At 35.3% G+C, this 13244-nt stretch overlaps 1 protein-coding gene across 1 annotated transcript; it reads right to left on the bottom strand.

The window, feature by feature from the left end:
• Positions 1-2037: 2037 nt before the first annotated feature.
• LOC111454274 lies at positions 2038-11924 on the bottom strand. Its single transcript, XM_023095696.1, has 16 exons — positions 11643-11924; positions 10836-11138; positions 10504-10729; positions 10169-10414; positions 9950-10065; positions 9165-9263; positions 8979-9066; positions 7160-7389; positions 5571-5755; positions 5261-5460; positions 4829-5161; positions 4637-4738; positions 3332-3629; positions 3058-3206; positions 2698-2982; positions 2038-2629 (listed from the first exon to the last, which is right to left on the bottom strand). The coding sequence occupies exons 2-16, from the start codon at positions 11132-11134 to the stop codon at positions 2420-2422; spliced, it is 3066 nt and encodes a 1021-aa protein (XP_022951464.1). The 5' UTR covers positions 11135-11138; positions 11643-11924; the 3' UTR covers positions 2038-2419.
• Positions 11925-13244: the final 1320 nt, after the last annotated feature.

The following is a 13244-nucleotide window of genomic DNA, read 5'->3' as shown; positions in this document are numbered from 1 at the left end:
AAATTGACTCTTAAAATAAAAAGTAGATACGACGCTACTAAGAATTTATAAGAATTACCACGAGGAAATAACGTCACAAAAATATTTTAAAATTAATTCAATTTTTTTTTTTCAATTTTCGAATCTTCTTTTTCGTTAATTTAGTCAACATATTGTTTAAACAAAATGAGTAAAATTATAATTGTAGTTTAATTTTTTTTAGTCCAAAAGGGTAAATAAATATGATTAAATGTTCAAGCCACGCGAATTGACCAAGAATTTACGGGTCAACGCATGGAATTCAGTGTTCAGTTATGAATTAGTTTGATGAAATGACGTGGGCATTTGTCTTTTTGTGGGTCAATTGAGACCAAAATTTTCAATCTAGAAGGATTATTTTAAAATAAAATAAAAAAATATTTATTTAATCTCTAAAAATAATTACTTTTAATTATAATTACCTTCTTCCTAGAATTGTGACCAAAATTCCATTATATATTAGTGGAAGATTTAAATATAAAAGTTTACAATTCAATGCCTAAAATATATGGAATGTTAAGAGTGCATGATGATATTAATTAAGGATCATAATCTAAATTTTTGTATTAAAGTTTTGATATCAACTCGGGAGGTCATGTGATATACCAGTTTTTTCTTTGAGATTGGTGTCGGTTTGAATTATTATATGTGGTAAATTTTATTACTAATTCTTATTGGAATGACGTGATTTTAAAGTGATTGTTTCACAATTGAGAGAAAATGAATGAGTCGAGAAATTTTTGATTGATTTGGGATACTCTATTTTCACGTGGATTAATCAAAGATATATATAAAGTGAAGCGGGGTGATATAGGAATTTAGGCTGAGTCGGAGACAGGGAATATAATTCTCATCCCCAGTCTTATTTAGCTAACATATAGAAATTTTTCTCTTCTCCATTCATCATTACCAGTTTAAATGTAGTCTTCAGTTAAATGAACATCAAAACATGTTTTTTTGTTTCTTTTTCTTTTTCTTTTTCTTTTTTTCATTTTAAATTGTAATTATTATTTTTATTATTATTTAAGTTTCCTTAAATTGAATAAATAGCAAAAGTAAAAATGAGTAAATAAATAAGGTGGTTCTATGAAGTATATCTTTTTATTTTCTAAAAATGTGTACAGTTTATCCTTAAAAAAAAATATAAAAAATACAAAAATTTGCAATTTTGTCTTTTGACTATTAAAAAAAAGTTTTGAACAGCATAATGAATTTGATTTAATTTGACTTGCATATATATATATATATATATATATAATTTATTCTACCTCGATAAGCATAATAAATATTAATTTTTTATTTATGAAATTATTATTTTTTATTATTTATACTATATTCATACCCTTTCATGTTTCATTTTATTAATTTATATTTTATTTATAATATTAAATTAAAATACAAATTTAGTCCATACTAAATTAGTTTTAATGGGTCCTTGCTTTTAGTTATTACAAATTTGTTCTTATACTTCAGTTGTTTCAATTATTTCCTATTTTTACCTTACAAAGAATTTATTACAACAATTAAAAAAATTAAAGTGAAATAAAATTTTAGGGTATTATCAATAAAAATCGTAAATTAATAAATATTATCAATTTGTTCCATTTATATTGAATCTCATGTTCCATTTGAAAATATTAGCTATAAAACTTATAGCTATTATATCAATTATCAATTAATTAACTCAGGGTTATTAATTAACTCATGGTTTTCATCTCCATTTATAAATGAATCAATGAATCAATTTAAATTATTTATTTGAAATAAATAATTGACCATTTGAAAAATGAGAGGTCTATGAATTATTTTCTATTTTGAAATTGATTTACTTGAAATAGTTTAAAAATTTTATCGAACCGGAATATTAAGTGAATATGAAATTGAGATTCTCTATGAAATGAAGCATCCGATAAATCCATTTCTATTGCAAAGAAGTTTCGGGAATAATATTGGTCATAAGTTGAGAACGAAAATTGAATTTGAAATTGAAAAATAAAAATAAAAAAAAGAAACTTACCTGCTGAATGGGGTAATTTTCATAATAAATACATTTTCTTACATACAGCTGAGAAGGTGAAATATTGATTAGCAGTAATAAATTTCCCATGCTTTGACTTTAAACCAACATGGTCGGAAGCTTTCGGTCCAAACATTAAAAAAAAAGGAACTAAGAAGGCTTCTTTTCCTACCAACCAATGGGAATACATCAACCATTGTTCTGTTGAAGCCATGGATCAGTACAAACTGCTACAAGCCTAAAAGAAAATCATCACTGTACACAGCAGCATCATCATCATCATCATCATATCATATCATATCATTCATACCAATTTCTGGCTTTAAAATGGCTAAACCCTAAATCAATCAATACACAACCCACAGAGTAGTTAACTCACAGAGGTCAGTGAATTTCTGACCCATTAGCATCTTCAAAATCAGCATTATCTCTTTGTCTAATAACAAATTGATCCACAATTTTAACCGTGTGCACTGGATCTTGATACGATGTAGCCGCCTTCCACTTGCTCGGAAACGCTCTCCGATGGCTTAGCTGCTCCGGTTGTCTTGCCTCCCCTTCCCATTTAGAATCCAACTTCCATTCTTTCGGAACCTGCAACGTCGAAGCGAGAATCAAGATACAGATAACTCGAAAATAAGAATGTGTAAATCCATGTTTACCTTGTCAACAGCAAGAGTAAAAACTTCGAGATCGCCATCGTGATTGATGTGGAATCGAGTGAACGATTTATAATTTGCAATCCTTAGTGAAGAGAATGCTTCATCAAAGTGGATGTGAAGCCAATTGATACATATGTATAAATAGCTTCCAAAAACAAGGGAGACGACTGGCGTTGAGAAAACCCAGAAATAAAAGAAGACGGAGCCATAATATATTATAGCACCTCCTCTAGAGAGCGAATGCATTCCATTCTTGCAAATATTACTACGCGAAACGGCCATGACCTAATAGCATTCTCTCCACCGTTAGTGAACGGAAGAATGAAAAAACGATAATACGGGGAAGAAGAGTTTTCTAACCTCAGGTATATCAAATGCCGACATAAGATACTTGATGCATGCTGGATACAGACCATAAGTCCATTCTTCTAATCGCGCACGGAGACCAGTCGGGTCGGGAAAGTGCTCACCTTCCTTTGTACGGTACCATTCATACAAAGTGTGATAGCCTGAAATGAAAAAAAAGATCTCACTTTCAACATCAAATAATTCATAACTAGAAACTTCGATGCCATTGGTAAGGTAAGGCTACGTTCAAAAGTAACACGTGATAGTAAGTAACACGTGATAGTACCTGAGGTTGCTAGTAATTCATGACGGACGCACGTCTCCAACCCGAGTTCCAATAGCAACATAAGAAAAAGAGCTGCCCCAAGATGTGCAGACACATGAACAAGGCCAATTATTACCCGTTTCTTCTTGGATGCTTTGCTAGGAATAAATGTTATCGCTACAATCAATAATACAATAGCACCAGCTAAAGATACATATGACTCTCCCAGCATGTATAGAAAAGAATTCCACACCGTGCCAAAGAAACTCTTCAAGTGACCCGAAAATGAATCTTCTTGCAAGATGTGATCGAGCTTACACTATAAGAAAGTTACGAACTTGGTCATCCACATATTTAAAGTAAAGCATTTTACCTTGCTAAAAAACCAAGTGCATTATACACCCCATTGAGTCTAATAGGAAGTGAAGAGCAAACTATTCAACTAAAGAAACAATAAATACTTATTAACTAAAAGTGAAACCAATCCTCTCTCCTCAGGCTAGGTTGAAGATACATTTTATTGTCAGCTTGTCAACCAATCTTATCAAATTGTAACTTTGATCAAAAGGAGAATATGTTGATAATGAATTACCAAACGATGAAGTGTCCTTAAGCAGTTTCAAGATTTAATCAACTTGCTCTTTGTTGAATGGGTTGGAGTCAAGAACATTAGCACTACAAAAAAAAGGTTGATTGGTGTTCTTCTCACCCTTCCAAGTACTCAAACTCAAGCTGTAGGTATCACAAGTATGCCGAGGTTTGTTACAATACTCATATTAGACGCGATGCTTTGAATGATCAGAAACCTTGTGTGCAATAACTTCAACAACCAAAGCAAAACTTTCAACTGAATCATTGGGTTTCTTCACAATATTGGCTCTCTTCCTGCAGCCTTTAACTTTATTGAATTCAATACTGAGGTTTGCCAGGAATAATATTGTGGAGCCCAAGAAGACATTAACTCGACTAAGGGTGACGTCGGGCAAACAAAGATGGCCGACAGCAGCAAACAGTACCAATGGCAGTGGCAACTAGGCCTAGGGTTGGTTTTTAAGGGTTTCTAATATTTTGATACCATGTGCAAAATATAAGAAAAATAATATTTTCTGTCGATTTTTGTATGAGAAGAAAGTGGTTCTTTAAATAGAACACTCCATTAGAAATAAAGAAATAAAATTCCAGCAATATAATACAATAAATACTGATCAACTAAAAACGAAACAACCACCAGAAACTAAGCTGAATATGAACCAAGGGAAGTCTAGTTAAAAAACATGCTAAAGAAAGCCCAAAAAAATCACCAAGGAAGAAAGAACAAAAGCTAACCTGTGGGAACATAGAAAAGACCAATATGAAGTAGATGATGCCACCAATGAAATCAAATTGCCAATTTTTCTTCCGGAACTTCAAAATATTTCCTAAAGCAATCTGCACAAGAGAAGAAGTATGCACTAGAAGTTAAAAATAAAATAAAATGGTAGAACTGAATAGCACAGAATTTTACAGTTCAAACATTACCCTGCCAGAATCTTCAAAGGAAGGATAAGCAGCCTTGCACTCATATGTAGCCCCACAAAATTTTCGAAAATTACTAAAGACGTGAGTTGGGTGTAAAAAAGCCCCACCACAGCCATTTACAAGAAGATGGTGCACATTTACAGACTCGTCTGATTGAACAGCAGAATGGCGCATATAATGATGCAAGTCTCCAGCAATTCGAAGTTTGCACCTCCCTTTTAGATAATTGCATATTAGGTGCGAAACATTCTTCCCAGAAACATCATTCCAGTAACAGTCAAGCAACCAATTAGGTTCATGAGTCATAATGATAACCGAGTCATCAGCTCCCATCTTGATCAGATAAAAGAGATTATTTGTTCATTAGAAGACAGTAACCACAGAGAGAAGTGAAGAACCAATGGAAATAACTAACTGAAGTAGGGAAAATACCTTCTCCTGTACAAGTTCTGAAAAGAATTTGAATTGGTAGACATCAATATCACCATGGAGTGCTAGATCCAGACCAAATACCCACCATCTTTTGGGAAGTTTCAGGGCAAAATAGCTCTTCTTCTGAGGCATAAACCACCCGCCCAACCAGCTCTTATGACATATGTATCTCATATATGTATGAAGTCCATCGAACCAATCTACAAAACCAAACAAGTGTGTTAACTCACAGACATAGTGATAGGAAATCAATTCCCATAAAAGGAAAACATCAAAATTAAATCAGCTCAGACAGAGAAAGGCAGCAAACCATGATTTCCAGGAATTACGTAACACTGAGGTCCATCATATTGCTTCAGTTCAGAAATCCCATGTGGTAACTCAGGCTTCTTTACTGCTATATGATCTTCTTTATACCAAGGAGGAGGTTGAAGAGCATATTCAAAAGGGCAAAAGAGCCGTCTTTCATATGTGAATGCTGATGGATTAGGATATCTGGCATAGAACGACAGGGAAATAATTACCATAATTAGATATAGCTCTGCATAAGCATTTTGACAGTGAAGAAGGTATAATGGTGGTAATGCATAATCTAAAAAATCAATCCAAAACACACAAGGTGTTTCATATATTGATTAGCAGTGATTAAGGCACCAAGGACATACCTTCTTCAGGCTTCTTAAACAATTATACTTAGGAAGGTATCAAATAACTACCGCTACTAAATGTTCAAGTTCTTTTTAACACTTATCCACTTACTTTACATTAAACCAAAATACTCTCCCCTTCAAGTGCACCATCTTCACTCAGATAAATTATGCTCCACCTATAGAGTTATTCAAATAAATTCATGGTTCCATTTATAGAAACCATTTGGAAGCATGCTATTTTTAAACGTTGTTTGTTCAAGAACCATAATGAGATGGCGTCAGGTTATGATGCAAATATTCACAAGTCCATAATTTTTTAAGAAGATTTAGTTATGTTATCTTGAACAAACTCTAAAACAAACAAAAGAAGAAGAAGAAGAAGAAAGAAAGAAAATCTTGCAGAAGGGCAATAAAGAACAGCTTCCAAACATCCCTTCAGCAGCATCATTGACTTCAATTATTTAACGAAGTAAAATTCCATAAGGGCCAGTTTAATAAGCAGGGAAAAACAGCTAACTGCTTTGGTTTGAGGGGTGTGGTTGGGGTTCAAGTCCTCACATTATTCCATTAGCCTACATATGTTCAAGAACTTGAGACAAAATTCAGAAGAAGCCCACCAACTAGCTCTCTAACCACTCTAACCACAACTCTAGGTAATCTACTCATCCATTGCGTTCATATAATCGGAAACTTCCTTAACAATGGGTTTCAGTTGGCATAGTCGCCCTTTCTAAAGTAGGGTTTAGAAACTTCCTTCGAAAAATTGCTTCTGAGAAGTCCTGCTTCGGTCTCTTGGAATGAGGAGAATAGTAGAACTTTTAAGGATAAATACAGATTCTAGTTACAACCTAGTTACAACCTATATGACTAATGTAGCTTGGGAGTACTTCAAAACTTCTTGGCTGGATCCGAAAATGTTTCATCACCCCCCACCCCACCAGCTCACCCCTAGAAACACTTTTTGAAATCAATCAAGTGCCCTTTTTTCTTTATTTAAAAATATTTTAAAAGAAAAGCCTCCAACTAGAGACAATGCAAGACTAGTAAGCATTCGACTCCATGATACAAGCTATTAAAGATTTCTTATTTACCTAAATAAGAAATCTGCCAACATGGACCAAAATATCCAAACTCAGCTGAAACCCACTATCCAATAGCCTAACATATAAGCTAATTAAAAACCACAAAAATGAATCACTAATGAAAGAACTTAAAAACCATCTTCAACTATATGAATGAAAAAACTTACGCAAGATCTCCCCCTATGAGTAACACATCTCCACGTGGTAAGTTGAAAATTGAATCATCTTCAATTATGCGAATTGAAGGTTGAGCAAGCAAACGTGCAATAGTATAAGATGAGTTCCCACCATCACCAGTATCAGCCATGAAATCAAACCATAAGTCCTCCCTATCGCTATAATGATCATATAATAAACCATCCTGCTGAGCTCCATCTTCAAGCTTGCGCATTGCTGCCTAACATTGGAAGAAAGGTCAAGTGGAAACATTACAATTAGCCTTCATAAGAGAACAATTTCTTTAAATTTTATGTAGGAAACTAGGATGTGATAGATTTTTTTTTTTTTTTTTTTTTTTTTTTTTGAGAAACAGAGAGATTCCATTGATAAATTAAATGAGTTGTTAGAAAGAAACCCAATTGTTTAATAAGGCAAAAAGACTAATCGTTATAGGGGTGAGAACTTTTACACCTTGAAAAGAATTAAATCAAATAGAAGGCAACAAAAGTAAGCAGTGAAATTTTAGTTTTCCCTCCATAGTTCAGCGAAGCCTAGATATCTCATCCAGTGAACTCCCAACGAATCCTCTGGCTAGCAACAAAGGCTTAGGTTCTGACAACGAAGTTTACAAACCACAAAGGCTTAGGTTGATTTATATTTTTCTTGATTATATTTATTAGCGGTAATTAGATTGCAATTATGTGCAAGTTTTTTCCTTTATGTATTAGGTTTTTCTTCTACTTAAGATAGGTCCCTTTTAACCATTGTGAATATTAGGAAATTTTAAATGAGAAAGGGAGAGGTAGGATCTTGTAATTCTTACAGATGGATCTATTGAACTCTCACAATGTTTTGTTCGTTGTCAAACCTAGTAATTACTCTTCTCAATCCTGCCTATATGGTGATGATGGCTCCATCTGGGTCACAAAAACAGAGGCAAACTTCACCAAGATAAGAAGCTTTGTCTAAAAGGGGCTAAGAACAACCAGATTGTGCCAATAGGGCTGCCTGCAGTCAATTGGATGCAAGGAGTTCTCCAACCTTAACAGAGAATTATTTCTTGATTTGTACATGGAAGGTCTTTTCGATGGAGATTGACAAGAAGTTTCCATCTATCACAGAAATCATTAAGGCCAATGCTTTGTGTGGGTGAGGCATAAAACGGGTAGGTGAAATCAATAAGAGGAAAGCTATTATGGGTTTGTAGTTGCAAAACAAATCATTGATGTGATTCATAAATAGATGGGAAAACCTTCATTTTAAAACCCCTTAAGTTGAGATGAAGTCATTCTGAAGTGCCCATAAAACACTTTGGCAAAGTTGCTGCACATGAACAATTGTTGGTCCACAATTGGTGACAACACAAGGAGTTCGAAGTTTTGGGAAGAACACTTGCACCAAAAGACCTCACTCGTTCTCAAAGAGAGTGGATCAAAATCTAAAATCTACCCTTAAATATATAAAATCTAGAAACATCTATAGCAATAAGGGACCTTATGGAGCATTGAGTGAATCTTCCAAACGGACGTCTAATTTTCAGTACTACCAGGAAGCAGAAGTGTGCATTAAAGTCGAGGATATTACAACAGCTTCATCCCTTCTAAACTTGCAACAATGTTCGGGACATGACATATCAGATTCAGTCACCAAAGAGTCTAAGGTATCAACTAAAAAGAGTAGAGCACGGTGCCTACAATCAGCTAGATAGCACGATTAGGGGATGCAATTATCCTATATGATTTCCTTCAAATTTAAAGCAGTGAAATTGTGGATTCATTCCGAACTACAAGGTAGATATAATGCAAAATGTGGATCATAGAACTAAACCTGCATCATGCGCATGTCAAATCGACCAACAAAGACAGTCACTGAAACAAGTAGATCAAAAACAGTCTTGAATAAATCAGCAGAAGTTCTGCAAAAAACCATCAAAAGAATACTTCAAAAATCTATAAACATGCACACCCACATTAAAGGAAGGAAAGCGATCAAGAATCATAGTAAACATAATACCCTGAATACCAAGGAACCATATCAAGGAAATCAGGCCTCATTTGCTTTTTCTTCAGCTTTTCATATTCTTTAACAGATAAAGGATGAGAAAGAGCCCACCTGTTAATCATACAAATTAATTAAGCAACCAAAAGAAAATTATACTCCACGTGCAACTTCAAAATCCACAAATAAATCATCTCGGCTCATTTAATGGTAGAAAATTAGATGAAAATTATTATAAAACCTAAAAAATACCTCCAGCCAGATTCGGGGTAAAAATAAAGAGACATCCTAGACCCATGAATCAGTTCGGGGTAAAAATAAAGGATCGAGAAAGATCCAACCAAAATGGATAATGGATAAAGACAAAAGGGATAAAAGTTAAAGCTGAACAAAACTGACTAAGAGGAACAAAAAGCAAACCTGACATAAGATAATTTGATTCCATATTCTCAAGTCCAACCTCAGAGTGAACTAAACTTGGTTTTCTTGATTAAATCAGTTCAATTGTATTCAATTACTGACTCCAAATAGCGTGAACAATTAAGAGACCCCAAGCTAAATAAGAAATGGAAGTGGAAAGCGTAGGGACTTGCAATCGAAAAATGCTTGAGCGTCCAGTAACATCGCTAGTAGACTATATAAATTCCAATAAGGAACAGACAGACTAAAGACATAATATCAGAACTATTTCATTCTTAACCAAATCAAGACATCTTCATCTCCTATACTCCTACTAAAATGATGAGAGTTAAATACTACTTAAAAGGGAATATCAGGTGGAGCAACCACCAAATACTTACCCTGTCGACCGTTCCACCACATAGTTTGCAATGTAAAGGCCAATGAATGTAGCCCAGAGTGAGTATATGGGTGAAATACCATCAGATGGACCAGCGCACGAGCCATTGCACGCTAACTAAAGCAGTGAAAGAAGGCGACATGAGAAAAACAAATGAAAAGAATTAACACAAACACATACAGTAAATCCACGTATTAACAGAGATGAGTTCTATATGCACCTCGCTATAAATTACCCACTTAGACAAAAGTGGGTAATCACTTGCAGACCCAACGGGTGCGAACCAAGACAAGCACACCTGATCCTTCAATTCATTTACGCGAAGAAATTTTGCGAGCCAAGAGTTTCTCTCTTCCTTCTTCCAGAAAGTAAACCAATTAGAGGTTCTCCGCTGAAGTGTTCTGTCTTTCAAGACAGCACTATTGCCACAGTGACTGTAAAACACACAGCAGGCTATACTTATGACCTACACCATGAATGAGAGCAAGAATTGATATAGCAACGTGGGAAAAGAGAATGTAATAGTAAACCACAGGAGGCATCCACAGAACTTACAGCACAATTCTGAAAAATTGCCAAAAGCTCAGGCCTCTTTCCAGCAACACGTGAGACCAAACCAATGTACCAGAGGCCAATAAAGAGAACATGAAATACTGCAAGAAACAGAATGGAAGAGATGTATATCGTTATGAACATTGAAAGATTCATCCTTATATCCACTCCCATTGACTGAAAACTTGGAAGATGATACACAGCTGCCACTAAAATCCAGGCTATGTACCTGAAAACATCAATAACTCAAATTTCCAAGAGCACATATACACGGCTAGGAAGTATTAAATGTCAAAATGAAACAAAAGCAGTATAATTGAGACGCGGAAACTCACCACCGACTGAAATTTGAATAGCTAGGTTTAATGGTTTTCCCAATAAATGGTGATGAAAAGAAATAAAAGAAACCAAGCAAACATGAATACATAGACCACCATTTGATATTCTGATCCAACTTGTCGATGAGCGTGTGCATGTTGTCAGAAGATATAAAAAATAAGCAACCAACCACAACCGCAATGATAGCATGACGTGAATGCTCATGAGGATACGGATATGTATGAGTGAAGATGGTCCGAACCCTCTTCATTTTGAGGGTATCTAATAAACCAACAGAAATGTTGTCAGAGCCCATAGTCCTGCACGCACGAAGAATATCACTTCGTTTAGATAAACAAATCCAATCCTACTTCTTCAATACATCTAGGGCATCCACCAATCAAGAAACCTATAGACGCAGACACATTTCGTCAAGCACAAATTACAATAATCTTAATGCATCTTCCAATATTAACTTCATTTCAAATGCTTAACTTGCAAGTTCTTATATCGTAATAAACCTAAAATCACCAATCCACATCAAACAAAGACCTCCTCCTCCCCGTCGTCAATCACGAAGAAATCCAAAACCCTAGCTTCTTCCGCACTTACTCGGCTCTAAACACTAAAAGTTTCACACCAAATCACAACCGCTTTGAAAAAGGCTCCACAAACGAAAGACATCACAAATTCAATGTATATGCCAAACGGAAGAACAGAAATCAAAGAACATGCAAAATTAGGCATCAAATGAAGTCATATTGCCAAGAATCAAACAGGAAACAGAAATTCAAAAAGAGAAACGGAGAAAGAAAAGCACATACCAAATAGAACCGGTGCGAGAGGAACGAAAGAAGAGAAAATACTAGAAGTTGATGAAGCAATATATAGAAGAAGAAGAAGAAGAAAAGGGCATCTTCTCAAAGGTCGTGTGCATCTGAGTCTCTGCGAACGTCTGCTGCATTAAAGAACACAACCATGGCATATTCCTTTGGAACCAACAAGACGATGACGAGGCCTCGTTACAGAGAGGCTCGACGACACGGGGCCTCGCACGTAAACCAATTGCCAGTGCGAGTGGGAATTCATTGACTCGCAGATTTGCGTGCCTTTCACGGTTCGTTCCTTCCGTCCTAGAATTGGTTCGGTTAATTTCTCGCCTTTTTTCGTTTTTTTTTTCTTTTATTTATTTATATTTTTGGACGGTCCACGTTTAATGTGGGAATGAGCGGATAGATAGAGGGGCCTATGGATGATACGGCGCCGTCTTAAGTTTCTCGTGTTCGAACTTAAAACTTGGACGGCGAAGTAATAAGGGATTATTATTTTTATTTCTATTTGAGGTCTTCCTCAATTTGTGATGCTGACGTGTCCATTCACTCTTTGGACGGTTTAAAATTTCATGCCCAATTTATACATAATTACCATTATCTCCTTGAATTTTAAAAATTTTAAAATTTTTAAAATTGTTCCTAAAAATATTCATATGAAAAATTAAAAATGGTTATTAATATTATAATAATGTCAATAGATAACAAATTGGCAGTTTAAATTAAATTATAAATGATGTCATTTTTTTTTTTAATTTTTACAATCGGCTTGCATTAATTTATGTCTTATTATTAATAAATAAATAAATAAATAATAATGACAAATTTTAGAAGGGTAGTTTTGGAAACCATTTTAAAATATCTTTGGGTCTTTGGTGTGCAGGTAGCTTAGGTGGAGGGCGAAGAAAACCCAGGCTTGAACCATCAGTGAGATACCACCCTCAAAAAGCTAGAATTCTAACCTTGTGTCAGGACCTATTGACCAAGGGATAGCTTCTATGGCGCGTAGACCTCCCGAAAAATAATGGAGGCATGCAAATGTTTCCTCCGGAGCGAGATTGGCACTCTCTGAAAAAGTTGGAATTTGAACCTTGTGTCAGGACCTACGGGCTAAGGGACAACTTCTATGGCGCGTAGGCCTCCCAAAAGGTAATGGAGGCATGCAAATGTTTCCTCCAGAGCGAGATTGGCACTCTCTGAAAAAGCTAAAATTATAATGTGTGTCACGACCTACGGGTCAAGGGACAGTTTCTATGGCGCATAGGCCTCCCGAAAGGTAATGGAGGCGTGCAAATGTTCCTCCGGAGCGAGATTGGCACTCTCTGAAAAAGTTGGAATTCGAACCTTGTGTCATGACCTACGGGCTAAGAGACAGTTTCTATGGGGTGTAGGCCTCCCGAAAGGTAATGGAGGCGTGCAAACATTTCTTGGGGCCAGAGCGAGATTTGGCACTCAAGTGCAAAGGCAGAAGGGAGATTGACTGCAAGACCCACCCGTCGAGCAGGGACAAAAATCGGCCTTAGTGATTTGACGGTGTCGAGTGGAAGGGTCGTTGGAAATAAATTTTTAGTATAATAAACTAAAAATTAATATGAT

Source organism: Cucurbita moschata, unplaced genomic scaffold (assembly GCF_002738365.1).
Source record: "Cucurbita moschata cultivar Rifu unplaced genomic scaffold, Cmos_1.0 Cmo_Scf00016, whole genome shotgun sequence".
Classification (NCBI taxonomy): domain Eukaryota; kingdom Viridiplantae; phylum Streptophyta; class Magnoliopsida; order Cucurbitales; family Cucurbitaceae; genus Cucurbita; species Cucurbita moschata.
This window is presented reverse-complemented; position numbering and strand designations above follow the sequence as displayed.